General features: G+C 38.8%; 1 protein-coding gene across 5 annotated transcripts in view; it reads right to left on the bottom strand.

Moving 5' to 3' along the window:
• Window positions 1-15,352, bottom strand: part of atad2b (ATPase family AAA domain containing 2B) — a 57,577-nt gene extending 42,225 nt beyond the window's left edge. For 3 of the 5 annotated variants that reach the window (XM_027149137.2, XM_027149135.2, XM_047801871.1), the window contains exons 1-19: window positions 15,098-15,352; window positions 13,523-13,680; window positions 13,027-13,058; window positions 12,721-12,868; window positions 11,923-12,019; window positions 11,651-11,789; window positions 10,828-10,974; window positions 10,653-10,728; window positions 10,295-10,396; window positions 10,089-10,200; window positions 9,595-9,710; window positions 9,321-9,495; window positions 9,021-9,109; window positions 8,771-8,930; window positions 8,516-8,606; window positions 8,020-8,331; window positions 7,042-7,186; window positions 5,269-5,455; window positions 3,342-3,527 (exon numbers count right to left, since the gene is read on the bottom strand). In XM_027149137.2, coding sequence (XP_027004938.2) covers window positions 3,342-3,527; window positions 5,269-5,455; window positions 7,042-7,186; window positions 8,020-8,331; window positions 8,516-8,606; window positions 8,771-8,930; window positions 9,021-9,109; window positions 9,321-9,495; window positions 9,595-9,710; window positions 10,089-10,200; window positions 10,295-10,396; window positions 10,653-10,728; window positions 10,828-10,974; window positions 11,651-11,789; window positions 11,923-12,019; window positions 12,721-12,868; window positions 13,027-13,058; window positions 13,523-13,680; window positions 15,098-15,205 — 2,580 coding nt within the window. In that variant the 5' untranslated portion in view covers window positions 15,206-15,352. The remainder of the gene's footprint in view (window positions 1-3,341; window positions 3,528-5,268; window positions 5,456-7,041; window positions 7,187-8,019; window positions 8,332-8,515; window positions 8,607-8,770; window positions 8,931-9,020; window positions 9,110-9,320; window positions 9,496-9,594; window positions 9,711-10,088; window positions 10,201-10,294; window positions 10,397-10,652; window positions 10,729-10,827; window positions 10,975-11,650; window positions 11,790-11,922; window positions 12,020-12,720; window positions 12,869-13,026; window positions 13,059-13,522; window positions 13,681-15,097) is intronic. The other 2 variants (XM_027149136.2, XM_027149138.2) reach the window with 2 other exon arrangements.
• Window positions 15,353-15,635: the final 283 nt, after the last annotated feature.

Below are 15,635 nucleotides of genomic sequence, written 5' to 3'. Positions count from 1 at the left end.
TTGGACATGTTCAGAGGAGGGAGAGTGAGTATATTGGTAGGAGAATGTTGGACATAAAGCTGCCAGGCAGGAGGCAAAGAGGAAGGCCAAAGAGGAGTTATATGGATGTAATTAATGAGGATATGAAGCTAGTGGGTGCAAGTGTTGAGGATGCAGAAGGTAGGGATAGGTGGAGAGAGATGATTCGCTGTGGCGACCCCTGAAGGGAAAAGCCGAAAGAGGAAGAAGAGGAGGAATGACTAATCCAGGATGATAATGTAACAAAGCAAAAGACATCTTAAACTGTTTTCATAAATCCACCAGAACACGTTTGTGATGTGGTAAAAACTTGTGTGAACCAGTCATCTCACCATGGACTGGAATATCAGGAGATTTTCCAACATCGTGTTGAGTCCATGGCATGAAGATTTGAGGCTGTTATGAGATCAAATGGAGGTTCCAGCCAGTGCTGTAGTGTTCCTAATAAAGTGTTCACTGAGTCTGTACCCTAGTTGCATTGTTGCTACCTACTTTCATTACAGATGTAGACATAAGGCACATGACTGGCACTTAGTTCTTCACTCCAACACAGGAAACAGGAAGAGCTAACAGAGCAGAGGTTTTTATTATTTCTGTCTAAGGCAGAATGAGTACTCACCCCTGAGGTGTATCACTGCAGAGAGGACAGCTGTCATGCTGTTTATGCCAGAAGCCAAGTGACCCTGCAAACTAAAACCGTGGCAATCTTTGTGCTCCATGAACTAATAGATCTCTTAGAAATCTAAAAGCTCACCACCCCCTTTAAAAGCTCCAACAGCTGTTATGATTCCCTACTGATGCAATACCTACAACAGACCGTCACAGTCTCAAAACATCTCCAACCCACCAGCCCTCCTGCTTCTGAGTGGAAGTTATGCCATGCTGAAGTGTATGTGAGGGGGTGCAGCCTCACCCAGATTAAGATAGGGCTTTCACACCACAGCAAGTCAGTCTAAAGATCCATTGAAGATTCTCTGAAAGCGCTTTAACAAGCATGGACTGACTTAATTTAAACGATCAAACTTCAGCACTAGAAAGTTCACTGCCACTGCAGTGCTCACGAAAGAGGCATTAAACAGACAGCAGTCGTAATATTTTTTTTTTTTCCTGTTGAGACTTAGGTGATAAAAGTTAAGCTTTAGACAGTAAGGCAGTATAAACATTTCTATGAAAAACTATTTAAAGTTTAAACCTTTTTCTGCCACCGGTTTTCTCGATACTTTGTTAGTAAACCTAAATGTACAAACGGTGAATAAAAGGTTTTATTTTTCTGCGTTATTCAGAAGATTTCTCATTCTTGTCAAACATTTTGACTTTTTTTTAATCATTGATCTAGAGCTGCAAACAAATTTGCTTACACCTACATCCAATTTGATATCGATTGCAGAAGCATTATACAAATAAAAATGAATAAAGCTTATTTAAGGAAAATCACAGACTCCGAATAAAATGTATTAACCTATAAGTAAAATGCTGTCAGTACAGATATTAGGTTACAATAACGTAGGCTTCAGCGCAAATGGTAAACTTATCAACTAAAATTTATAATCAGAGGCTGTGAATTTCTGTGATATGTTTAAAAAAACATCTATTCCATTAGACTTCTGATGGTGACAAAGTGGTAGTCTGATTAAATCACTGAATCCAGTGTTAACACGGAGTCCAGTGTTACTGGGCGACTACTAGATAATCTACTATCTCATAAAAACATTGTCTCCTCTGGGGAGAAAAGCAGACTTTAATGAATGCGGCTTGAATAAACAAGCAGTTTCTGTCAATAAAATTAGCAGTGGGTTCTCTAGTAGCATTATTGTCCCCTCCTGTTGAGCATTGCTTCCTTTAACAAACCTTGATCAATGCAATCACAATCCACAGCAACACTCTCTAGGTCACCTGGGCTTGCAGTATGGACTTCACAGGGACCTTAAAGGCTCTCTGTGAGGTACAAATCATGTCTCTGCCACAGCAGCTCCCCACTGACATAATCAGGGAGGCTACTTTTTTACTGTTAGAAAGTTCACCATGTATCTCTCTCCTCTGTTTCCTTCAAACCGGTGAGTTGTCTGAATTGCTCGTGGTCTTTGATGGTACAATAGAAATGACGGATACAAGAAAAGAAAAACAGACTAAAACCAAGGCAATGGGGAAAATCAAAAAGTAAGATAGGATATAGTGTCAAGAAAGTGTGTCAGTGTGTGAGGAAGAGGAACGAGAACTATTAACTTAAAGAGAACGCTCTCTGGGCAGACGTGTGAGGCACGAGGGGAATGGGCGCGAGGACGACGACAGGTCTACCTGGGGGAAAGTTTTACAAAACACAGAGCTTAGTTCATTAAAATCTTTTGGTTGAACATTTCCATTTCCAAAACATTTCCATTTCCAAAACATTTCCAACTGAATATCAGCCTTTAGTTGTACAAGAACCCCTGTACTGTAGGGTTGGGTAAATTGGGTTAATTTTGGGGGGTGTTGAGGGAGTGGATATTAGCTGGGATGAGTAAAATTCACACTTTCATTCGCCTAACTGGAAGTATTATAGATCAACCAAACTGCAACTCCCTGTTCTTCTATTTAATCAACAGAAAATAAATCCACCTGCCTTTGTTTCATTAGCACAGCTTCTGTTTCTACGTAACTCGAAGAGAGCATTCATCAAATATCTGAAAAGGCTGATTCAACTGCTATTAAAATGATAAAGCAGTTGGATCAAAAGTAGTCCACGTTTATCATACTTAATATCATACTTCAGCAGTGAAGAAGCACAAAGTTTGGCAGTGTCACAAACAGTCTAAAGTAGTTTAGCTGTTTTAGACTAAACTACTTTAGTCTAAAACAGCTAAACTACTTTAGACTGTTTAGCTGTTTTATTTTTTACTGCTCTGTTCAAAGTGCACCAGCCACCAGAGTCGTGCAGCGGAATAAAGGGACTGAAAGTGATGGAGCACGTGGTAACAGTACTGCATCAAAATCACTCAGGGGCTCTGTGATAGCAACACTTTAAGATTCAAGACTCATACTTAATGAATTCATTAAAAAAAAAGCACATAAGCACATAACACCATAAACGAATGTTCTCTCAAGTATTAAAAAAAAAAAAAAAAGCATGGTCATTTTTTTAGTGTGTTAAATAAAACCATCTTAAAAGAAAACCACACCAACGATTAGAACAGAGTGTCCAGAGCTCAGTGTACAATACGTTTTACCCTCAAAAACGTCTATACGTAAAATGATCTAATAACGATGGCAAAACAGTACACAGAAAAGTATCGTCCAGAAAGAGGAGCAACGAGGCAGGTTCAAAAAGAAAAATAAGGCGTCCTCACCTCTTCAGGGAGCTGCTGGTAGCTGATCTCAGCCGTTGCAAGGATGAGGAGTGGGTTGAAGGAGGGAACATCTTGCAGCAGTGTGAGGAAGGTACTTTTCACCGTGTCACTTATGGCTTCCCACCAATCACTGACATGTGGCATGTAGATCACACTTGGCAAGCTCCGCTGTGCTTCCCGAAACACCTAGAACCAAAGACACACACATTTTCAGTAACGAAAAAACACAACCGAAAACCTCCAAAGTCCTGCTAGGGTTGTTCAGCTTTTCATAACTTTTGGTTTATATCTTCAGTACTAACAGAGTAATGATTTAACTGATTTAATACAGTGTGTATGTGGGAACAGAAAAGTACAGCTCATCCAATACACCTCGAGATACGGCTCGTATCTTGCGGACTCTTTGTTGACTACACAAACACAAAATTCTACATTTGAAACGTTTCTTTTTATCATGCAGTTCATTTCTCTACGCCTCTATTAAGTCACTTGATTAGCTCCCCATGCGTTATTTCAACATCATGTTACACTGGAACTTCTACCTGAGCCATAAATTAATGAGTTGTGTAGATGTCACTGTATCGGTAAAATCTAAAAACATGTGCACATATCAAAACCTTCTTTCCTTCAGTGCAGTTCCCTCTCCTGCAGTGTAGTGTTTTCAATGAACAAGGCAAGCAAATGTCGTGTATTTATTATTGTAATAAAACTACTGTAGTTTCACAATACTAAATCACACAGTTGTACCATATCCCATCACACCAACTATGTATATTAGTCAAAATGACTCAGATTCTCGATAGGAATGTAATTCTATCATAAGTTACAATTTAAAGCAGTTATGTTTATTTAAAAAAAGTCACTCTGTGTTTGTGTGTGTCCTTAATGTAGACATTCACCCTCCCTCCTCCCCTCTACACAGCCTCTTGACTGACTACAAGGCTGTATTGATCTACTCGGAGTGCTCAATAAATAAAGATCCAGTCTTGTCTCCAGACTCCTTTTTGTCACACAGTGGTATTAGGAATCTCTAATAGATTCCATCAAACGGTAATGGACAGTAAATACACAATGCCATTTTTATGACAGCAAACACGAATCCATGGTTTGAATTTGCATAAAATGTAATCTTCAAATCAAAAGCACAGGTTGGGGGAACGGGCATGAGTGAGTGAGCGAGCGTGCGTTTGTTTCTTCCTTCTTTGCCATCCGCTTATAAAAATCAGAAGAAGACAACTTTGGTTTGTCTAAGGTCCCCGAAAATGGCACCAGTGAAGAGACTTGCTTACGAGGCACAATTCAAACTACAGGCTATCAGTTACACGGTTGTAAATGGAAATAGAGCAGCTGAAAGAATTCAACATCAATGAATCTATGGTTCGGAAGTGGAGGAAGCAAGGAAATGAACGGTGTCAAGTTAAGAGACACAGTAGATGAGGACTTTGATGGATTTGTGGGAGAAGATTGATTAAAAAATAATGTGCGTGTTGTTAAATAGTAGAATAAAGTTCAACTAAACTCACTGTTTTGCTTCGGTTACCTTTTTTGTAGACCGTATGTTTTAGCATGCGGCTTATAATACGGTGTGCCTTATGTATGGGTTAAGTACAGAAATAGACCCCGTAATAGAGGCTGCGCCATATAATCCGAGGCGCTTTATAGTGCAGAAAATACTGTAGTTATGACTAACTTGACAGACACAGTAAAATTCGTATAAAATAATAATGATGCATAACAGCTTTTAAACCATGGGTCCAACCTATTTACATTAAAAATTAAAAATAAAAAGATACACATTTGTATCTTAGACATGATCCAGGATCTACCCATTTGAGCCCCAAACTAAATCTGCTGTGTGCAGGATACATTTTAACAAAACTGGCTGAAACACAGCAGAAAGCGCGCGTGTGTGTGTGTGTGTGCTAACCTGAGCGCAGGACTCCTCTGGGGTCTTGGCACTGACAGAGTAGAGAGTGGGCAGGTCGAGGCGGTGCACAGTGAACTTGTTGAGGTGATACAGCAGAGCAGGGGCCAGGTGTGTGCTTTGACCCGATCCCTGAGGCCCTGTTAGCAAAAGCCGTGGTCGATATGAGGTTGGCTGCTGATAGGCGGACCTGATTCACAAGAAAAGTAACAATACACACAGTTTACTTCATGACAGCAATTATAAGCAATTATTTAGGTTGTTTTTTCTAAAAATCACTTCTATTTGTTCTCAGCCAAGGCCACCATCCTCTTATGCAACAGTGCGCACACAAGCAGTAGTGCACTGGTGTTCCAACACCCAGTATATTCAGGTATTTATTATGACCTACATCCACGTATCAGTGAGAAATCATTATGCTGAAAAAGAGAAGCCAGGCCTGGCTTTATCTTCATGTACAGCAGCACTACTGTGGTGTGCAAGGGCTAAAATGCTCACGCATGTGGCTATTTATTACTCTTATCCATGCAGGAGCAGACAGTTCAATACAATATGTAGCCCATAGGACAAAAAGAAAGATAATATATTTCCAATAAAGAGCAGTACAGCACTGGTCACATTTTAGATCAGATGCAAAGCTCTTTACATTACATGCATAAAAATGCTTGACGGGAAGTTCTTTCGACTGCTCCCTGTTTGGGGTCACCACAGAGGATCATCTGGTCTGCATGTTTGATTTGGCACAATTTTACACTAGATGGCCTTCTTGACACAACATTCCCATTTTATCTTGGGACCGTCACTGAGATCTAGCTCTTCAGTGGCTGGCTTAGCTACCTGCTCGGGAATCGACCCCGGGCTGTGGCAGAGAGAGTGCTGGGGTCCTGCCACTTGACCGCCAGAAGTTTCTCATGGACTTTATAAGACTTTATCAAAAAATTAAAAAAATAAAAAAAAATGCAAGCAAAAGACATGCTAGAGAAGAGAACATAAAAACCTTCCAGTTTCTTTAAAAAAAAACTGAATGAGATTAAGGGAACATTTTCAGATTTAATAAAATGACAAGGCGGTTTATATGTACTGAGAAAATCTTATTAAAACAAATAAATTGCAGTGTATGTAAGTTAATGACTGAAATATTGCTTACATAACTGGATATAACAAACAAAATGCTGGCTGCAAAGCAAATTAATATAAATGACAATGAAAGAACATCTGCTCTCTGCCTTGTAAACCAAAGTGACTGTATTAAACTGTTACTCAAAGAGCAGGCCAACAAAGAGCTGCACAAATTACTGGTCTCTTTGTGAAGCTAGAAAATATTGCAGCTCTGTGTTTACTGTGCGCTTTCGAATAAGATTAACTATAAAAGATTTCTATTAAATAAACATGTCCTCAGAAATTAATGTCATCATTATAATGCCGGTAACTATGCTTTCGATCAGAACAATCAGACAAACAGACTTGTGTGTTGCCGGTGTTTTTGGACTTACTTTTAGAATTACTTTTTTTTACTACCAAATGTATAAAATACATTTAGTTAAACTTGTAAAGATCCTATTGAATTTTAAATTTTAAGGAATATAGTTGTTTGTTTTTTAGGCATTTGTTACTTTAATTTAAAAATATGTTCTCCCCTTTCTATTCATACAAGGAGCACTGAAAAAAAGCAGGTTATCAGTTAAAGAAGAAATCTGTATACTCTCAGTCATTCAAGTTACAACACAGAGCTGTAGCCATTTCTAGCCAAGCACTTAAATTAAGGGCATATCTTACGTAGTAAAATGAAGAAAAGGTTTGTGTACTATGGAGGAGTGTGATTTCTTTGGGGATCCTGGCTGAACATCATAAATGGACTGAGCACCAGCTCCATCTTCGCCCTCGCTATAAGAGTCGTCCTCCAGCAGCTGATTGTCAGAGTCTGTGCAAAGACAAAAGGCGTTCAGAAAATACGTTCTAATGCTTCGGATGCTAGAACCCCTGGAGCTCCTGTTTAGAGATCAATTTTCACCATTAAAAGTCCTGAAGCACAAATCTGCTGAGAGAAAAAAAAGTGGAAAAAAAATACTGTAAAACTTTTTTTTTTTTTTAATCAATGTATGTCGTGTTCATTAGTTTCCTTCGGCCTATGTATAAGTTCCCCCTATAAATGTACATTTATGTATCGAAATAATAGGTTTAGAGAAACAGCTCTGACTAATTAGAGCTCTAAGTGAGTTTTTGAGTTATTACGAATGGACAGAAAGCAGTCCTTCCAATTGGAAGTCATTAAAAAAGCGAGAGATGTGTTCCCTGCAGAAATACGGTGCAGAAATTAAATTACGCTCGGTCTAATCTACTGAAGCTGACTAATGCATAGGACTTAAGTTAGAGGAAATTAATTTTCAGTGGACAGAGATAGACTGCTGTACCAATAAGGCATTGTATGCTGTATGATATTTACATAGTTATTTATTTATTATTTATATACATAAATAATACCTGAGCCTAGCATTAAGACATTTAAAAATTTCATCACTCTGACAGATCTTTATAAGAAATAATTATATATATATATATATATATATATATATATATTGGTGGGGGGGTGTTTACAAAACCGATGATTAATGCTGACCAATAATAATAATAATAAATCAATTATAGTAAATTGTAGGCTTAAAAAATTATATTATAGATTACAATATTCAATTTAATAGCACAATTTCAAAAAATGTAAAACAGCACTGTCCCATGCAGTTATCCACTCAGTACCATGTGTTTGTTCCCTGTGTGGGAGCTCTGCATGGGGGAAAACTCGGAACAGGCAGTTGAGTGTGTGGGTCAGTGATCTCTCCAGCAGAGGCTGCAGTGTGCAGGACAAAGCCCGGCCTGGTGGCGCGAGAGCTCTCTGAGCAGCTGGAACAATAGAGCGCAGAGCATGGCGAAAGTCCTGTGGCCCCAAAACAATAGAGCCCACGTCCAGTTTGTAGCGCTGACTGCTGCTGTATATTTGAGGATATCGCCGCCGCAATGCTGCCAGTGAAGCCTCAGTGCAAAGTGCTTTGATGTCGGCACCACAGTAACCTGGTGAGATAAGCCATCACAGACTGCTAACTCAAAAGCATTCAATATATTTTTACATAGGTTAGATTGACCAACACGTACACTAAATAAGTGAAGAAATAACCAGAAGATAAAACTGTAGATAAAACCCTTATACAGTAGCTGGGATATTTATCTTTAAAAGGCTAACGAGTGTGTATCTTACCGACACATTTTTCTGCCAACTCATCCATAAAGGAATCTGACAGCTTTGGGTTCCAGTCCCTGGTGTGAATTTCTAAAATGTGCTTTCGAGCCTAAAGATGAAAACACACAGTTAGTGTCTGAATAGAAAATAAAGGATTCCAGAACATGATACAGTAGAAATATTATAAAACCTTTAGACAGTGACCTTTAGAGACTCTAGTAACATGCTGAGTCCAGGCTGTATGAAGCAGTTACACTAGAATAATTTATTCACCTGTTTATCTGGCAGGTTGAACAGAAATTCCCGGTCAAAACGACCAGGCCTCCTGAGTGCAGGGTCGATAGAGTCAAGTCTGTTTGTAGCACCAATGATCACTATCTCCCCTCGACTGTCCAAACCATCCATTAAAGCCAGCAACGTGGAAACTATGGAGCTAAAATTATTGCATAATGTTAAAGAGGAAAAATTCAGAACATGCTAACTTGAGAGTCTGATAAATAGTGATTTAGATTAACAAAATTACCTGTGAATCTGATCCTGTCTGCTAGAACGAACAGGTGCAAGGCCATCAATCTCATCGAAAAAGATGATAGATGGTCTCATGAGGTATGCCTACAAGTAGATGTAGAGAAGATTACCAAAATGATACCACAAATAATTCTGTCTAGATAACAAACAACAACGAACACTTCTGTCTAGGAGTCATTATTTTTTGCTGCTCATACAGTTTTCTCTCTCCCACCCAAACAACACATGCAAAGATATTTGATGATATTTGATTGAGATTTGCTTTTAAGTAACAAAACAAGCTGAAAGGGGTAACCTGGTCAAAGAGAAGGCGGAGCTGTCGTTCTGATTCTCCCACCCACTTGCTGAGGCAGTCAGCTCCCTTTCGCATAAAGAAGGAAACTTTCTTGTCACCCTGACTGCACTCGTTAGCCAGTGCCCGAGCCACCAAAGTCTTCCCTGTCCCTGGAGGCCCATAGAACAGGCAACCCCTAGAGCAGCAAAGGAAAACAAGTTGACGTGGGCAGAGGACATCTGGGAGTCTGTTTTAATACAGGTATAAACACATGAAAACACATTCTCAGTCTTACCTTGGAGGCTGGATCTTAAACTTCTCAAACACTTCAGGGTAGAGAAGAGGAAAGACCACCATCTCCTTGAGAGACTTAATGTGAGAGGTAAGACCTCCTACACTGTCAAATTTCACCTATGTTGTAATGAACAAAGATATAGTAATTAACAAAGGTAATCCAAGCAAAGTGGAGAGTTTCAGCAGCAAAACCTTATTTATACACACAGCCTAAAGTTTAGCCAAATGCATAAATCCTATCCTACAATACGTATTGTCAATTTATTATTTCATTAATGATAGTAAATTGTTTGAATTTATTTCATTCTATCGTAAGAGTATTCAACTAAAATTAATAGAGGTGCCGTGAAATAAATATCTGGATTCATGTTTCAAAAACTATAGCTAGTGAAAAATGGCCTTTTTTTCTCCCACTAAATATGCTACAGTATTTTTAACTGTAAGTGCTCAGTTTGCTCTGTTAAAAGACTTTGTATTGAAATGACAAATACTCACAGAGGTATCCAGATTCATGGGGTCCACATCAGCTAAACTAGCACCAACTTTTGCCCGATCACGAAGCACACCACTAGCCAGGTCCTCTGCTCGCAAATTCATTGGTAGACATCTGCCACAAAAAAAAAAAAAAATTCTGTTAGAGACTTGTATGGCGTTACAAGGGGGAAAAAATAGCAGTTAAGGTCTAAATAGTTTAAAGTCACCTGTTCCGAGCACGCGTCATGCTTTTACTTTTTCTCCGTTCAAAACGTTCCTCGTCCGATGAAGATGTTGTATCACTGCTGTGGATGGCATGCTTCTTTATTCTGAAGGGGAAAAAAACTGTTATATTAAAATGTAAACCAATGATTTAAAAAAATAATAATAACCGGTAAACATGATTAAAAAGCAAATTATTATTAGGAACTCTAGCATGCAGAAATAAAGAGGGTTATATTAGACTGTACATATCTCTTCTCATTAACACTGAATGTGTTTACTATCATAATGGCAGAGTCACTACAGTGAGTGGCAAAAAGCAAGATAAAGTACAGAAAGCTGACAAATGAGGAGGTCACACACCTGATATGGCTTCTCCTTGCAGGGGATCTGTGTGTATCAAACACCGTGGTCTTGCTTTGTTTTCTGTTCACTGGCACTACAGATGGAAACACGTGATTAGGAATAATGAAACTTATTACAATATAGTGTGATTCACCAAAATATATTTAGTGGGGGAAAAAAAAAAGATGAGTACCGATGGGTGGTGCCTCATAACGCTGCACAGTTTTACGCTGCCTGAGGTTGTAAGGTCTATCATTCTCCTCTCCTGCTTCCTCTGCTTCATCTCCTTCATCGTCTTCATCATCTTCCCTTTCATCATCATCTCCCTCCTCATGGGATTCTGCAAAATATCAGATCCTTATAAGTGTTCATTTGTTAAAAATATAAAAACATAAAGCATATATATATATTAGAAACAAAATATTACATGGAAATTGCCACAGTGACTAAATGAATGAGGAAAAAGATTCAAACAGATACTTAAACATTAAAAGTGTTAAATTAGGAATTTGTAGAATTTGCAATAACTGGTCACTGTTAAGGTGAGTTCTGCATCTATGCTTCATATGAAACTTCATCAACAGAATTTTTTCTTAATAGTCAATGTCTTGTTTACATAGCTAACGGAGTGCAGCAGTCATTATTTCAAAGTATAACATAGTACTACTATTGAAACCTTTGGTGCAATATACCAATGTCCAGTCATGAACCAGAAACTTCACTTTACACATATGGACTTACTATGGACAGAAAAAATAAAGTAGACAAAGAAAAAAGACCTAAAACTGGGAGAGTCTCTTCCCTCTCTCTTCCCTCTCCTTTAAGATCCCCCCCCCCCCCCCCCCAAATGAATGTTTCATGGATGAGGCTTGTAATTTGTATGATGTTAGTCAGTGGGAAACACTAGCAGATACTTGTCTTGGTTTGAGGTCAGTTAGATTTAGATGGTTTAATGTACAGGGATGATAAAATAACATTTATGGCACTTAGAAAATAAAGATCAAAGGCTAGCATACCATCAGTTTCTTCTTCCTCCCTTCCTTCTTCTTCTGGAGCTTCAGATTTGCTGATGACTTTATGGTGTGTCTGCATTGCAAAAGTATTCCTCCTCATCGATTTCCGCCTTTTCACACGTGAATACATGTCCATGTTTTCCTATCAACAAATGTCAAACTCAAATATAACCATCTTGACTGTCCACGTCACAGATGTGCAACCACCACATTTTACCCTAAGAAACCTTACAATATGAGATAAATTATGGACCTTGCTTGGTGCTAGCACTCACCAGTTCTGTGTCTGTCCACATCCGGAGCCGCTCCACTTCCCGATTCTGCCGTATGTTACTGATGTTGTCCATTTCCTGAAGCACCGCCTCTGCCGTACTGCCATAGTGGAAAAGAAGCAGTCATGATGGTCGATCAACTCAAACACGCAAACAACTCAAACAGTATACAGAGCATGTTTGATTTAAACAGGTCTACAAACAAAGTAAAAGAAATTGTATAACAGGCATCTTTCTCTACCTAGAGATATCTGGTACTAGTGCACAAGCTTTGCCAATTACTGTCCAAAAAGCTCATGCATCAATTCCAACTCCAGTAGATCTCCAATAGAGACTAGCCATCTGTCTTTCCAAACAAGCAGTATACTAACTCAACCATAACAACAGACTGGGCCTGTAATTATTATCACCTTTATGTTTTTTTTACATGTCCGTACTTATTCAGTGATTCCACATGAGTCACTGAATAAACGTAATCAATAATCGTGACATCTGAGAAATACTGATAAAACAAAGGCTCATTTTAGCCACAATCATGAACGCCTGCCGTTCGTTGTTACACATTTACATTTTGATCTGAAAAAAGCTCTTCACTCAAACTGAATTATTTGATGAGCTATACTTAAACTTATTTAAAACCATGTATTTTAAAGCTTTTTTTAAAGCTTATTTATTGTACTTAATAAATAAATAAAAGAAACAAAGGGGGAAAAAATGTATTGTAAACAGCTCTACATATATGTACACATGCACACCATAGATGCAAACTACAAGTTAACTAGACTCTCAAACTAGCGTTACCTGTTGACCAGTTGGTCAAACAGCAGGCTCTGGTTGAGGTGCTGAAAGCGGCTCTTCCTAGAGCGACAGCTCCTCTTCAGCTCAACATGGCCATTCAAGCGAGCATCATCCCCATCTGTGCTGTCATCTACCCGCAGGGTTCTTCGACCTACAAAGCATTTGACAAAACTGCATTCATTGTGCATCACACATGCAAAATATTAATGAGAAACAATAAAACACAGTAAATCAGACTTGTGTGTGAATTCACCTGATTAACTAAAGCACATACAGTGCAATAAAACAGGACAAAAAAATTAGTCTTACCGTGTCCATTTTGCAAAGCACCAGTGGATAACCTGAAACACATCAACAAACCATGTTCATGCAATTTAAACGGTGAAATACTGTAACGGTGAAACTGTAGTATTTCACTTTGGCAAATGTTCCAAAAAATAAAGAAAATTTCTGGTGATTCCTTGCACACAGATCACTGTTGTACTCTAAATTCCTACTCATTCAGGTTTTAGTGAATTAACCAGTTAGGAATAAAAACAAAAAAAAAAAAAACACACAACTCTGTGTGCTATTAAAGAACAAGATCTCACGACAGTGTGGTGTGGTTTGTTGAACGATAAATAAAACGATAATGTATATCATCCGCCAAACAAGTTCTAGTGCACAGACTGTTACTACAGAAATTAAGCGTATTAGAAGAATCTTATTAAACAATGTAGTCCTGCTGGTTTCACTGGTCATTATATCCAGTAACTGTTGATAGAGTTGCAGCCTATTTGATATACCTTATGGTTTAAAGTCTCACCTGGTACAGTGTTTGGATGTGCTCCATGTCACTCTCTGTGCTTTGCTCTGGGGACTTGGGGAAGTGTCACTGGAGCTAGGCGTCGTGTGTCTGCGTTTTCGCTTAGACGGAGGGGACAAGCGAGGGCTACCAGAGCTGATATTACTGATGGAGTCCTTCTGAAAAGGTAAAAATATGATAAATGACAAAAACTGATTTTTTTCACATTATCTGTCATGTGAACTTCCATGACTAACTACTTTTGAGACAGTTAATGTATCAAATTCTAAAAGATATCAGTATTGTCATGACTTAAGTCACAATGAACTTCCTCTTCAGTATCGCTAAATAACTCACATTATTCACAGAAAAACAGACCGAATATAAAAAAAACAAAAAACAAATAAGACAATCAGAAAGGATAAAATAATGCTGCAGTCTCATTTAGGTGAATTTCAGCCCTGTGAATTTGGGAAGCTCAGTAGCATGAGTATTAGAAAAGAAAACTGAGGGGGGGGGGGGGATCACACGTGAAATGTTTTAGCAGAGTAACGTAACGCAAAAACACGGGAATTCCACCTGCCATCCCTTAACAAACAGTCTAACAAATGTTAAGTTAATTAACACAGTAAATGCTTTGTTTGTTTATATGCAGCACTGCCAGCTTTCCCTGCGCATGCGCTCTTGTGTGCTCTCTATTGCATAGCAACAATGCAAAGTGTCAAGACCCGGTATTTTCACCACATTGATCAATTTTAACTTAAACAGCACAAAATCAAGAATAAAAAAAAGACACAGAGAGAGGGGGGGGGTGTTTGTATACATTCACTGGCTGCTACAAATACTCTTCTTAATATAAGGCAATATTTATACAGAGGTCACTCAGAAGCCACTCAAACTGCTAATCATCGTCCAAAACATAACAGAGCGCTTCATGCTCAAAGTCCACAGCAGAGCAGCACTAACGCCTGTAACGCCTCTCAACTTGCCGAAGTTCACTTCCTAAATAAAGGACAGTGTCCGCTTTAAACCAGCAGGGGTCTGTTTTCACTCTGCTTCACCTTCCACCGTTGGTTGTGTGAAATTGTTCCGATAAGTACTTCAGAATAACAGCGAACACAAACTGAACGGCAGACGGACAAAACGTGTTGTTTATCCGTGTGCTGTCAGGTGCCTTAATCCGTGCTAATAATAATAAAAAAGCTCCACTTGCTAACTAGCGCCGCTAGCTAACGTTAGTTCCTCTCAGGAACAACAGCAACACAAAGGGAGAACTTGGGTTCACTGAGTGACAATAAACTAGTAAGCTAGCAAGCTATGGTAGAAAAAAAATTTCTAACTGGTAAAAATGTCCAGCGACAATAAAACATGTCCCGTCGCTCACAAATATAGAATGTTTTTTAATAAACTGTGTCACTCGTTCACGGTATTCGTGAACAAAAGAGGTAAGCTAGCTGGCTATCAATGAGGGACATCAATCTTCAGGCCAAACTGGTAGCTTAGCTTAGCTTAGCTTAGCTTAGCATAGCATAGCATAGCATATAAGCAAACTGGCTTAACCAGCCGGGCAGTGAGGAAAAGCGAGCCGGCTCTTACATGGTTGTGTTCTTCCAAGTTTGGGTTGTTCCTAAGAGACGACCTCGTCCGCCCGGAGATGACAGGGCTGCATGGCTGGAGCTGCGTGCCTTTTCTTGTGTTCACCATGTTTTTTTTATCTTCACCGTATTATTTGCTCTCGGTTCTGTCAGTTCCTTCTGCATTGACTGTCTCTCAGCTAGAATACAGAGGCGCCATTTCGCTCTCTCTCACTCTCTCCCTCTGCTGTTGGCTGGAGAAAGCCGCCAGCACGCCACTTCCGCCTGGACCAACAAAATTACATCTGAGACACAAATTTATGTTTCAATAAATAATTATATCGCTCGTTGTATTGTCATATTTTTGTGTTATTTTACCAACCGAATATACACTTATATTATAATTATTCGTTTTATTCTTTAATGATTGTATGGATAACCCTTTTAGACCAAAGAATCCATGTGTACAGTAGATTATTGGCAAAACATTAATTTTAGGTATTAGAAAAATAGAATATTTAACATTTACAGTCTTGGTAGAAGTTAGTTTTGCACATTTG

Source organism: Tachysurus fulvidraco, chromosome 16, assembly GCF_022655615.1.
Source record: "Tachysurus fulvidraco isolate hzauxx_2018 chromosome 16, HZAU_PFXX_2.0, whole genome shotgun sequence".
NCBI classification, from domain to species: Eukaryota; Metazoa; Chordata; class Actinopteri; order Siluriformes; family Bagridae; genus Tachysurus; species Tachysurus fulvidraco.
Note: the sequence above shows the minus strand (reverse complement) of the source record. Positions and strands in the feature narration are given on the sequence as shown.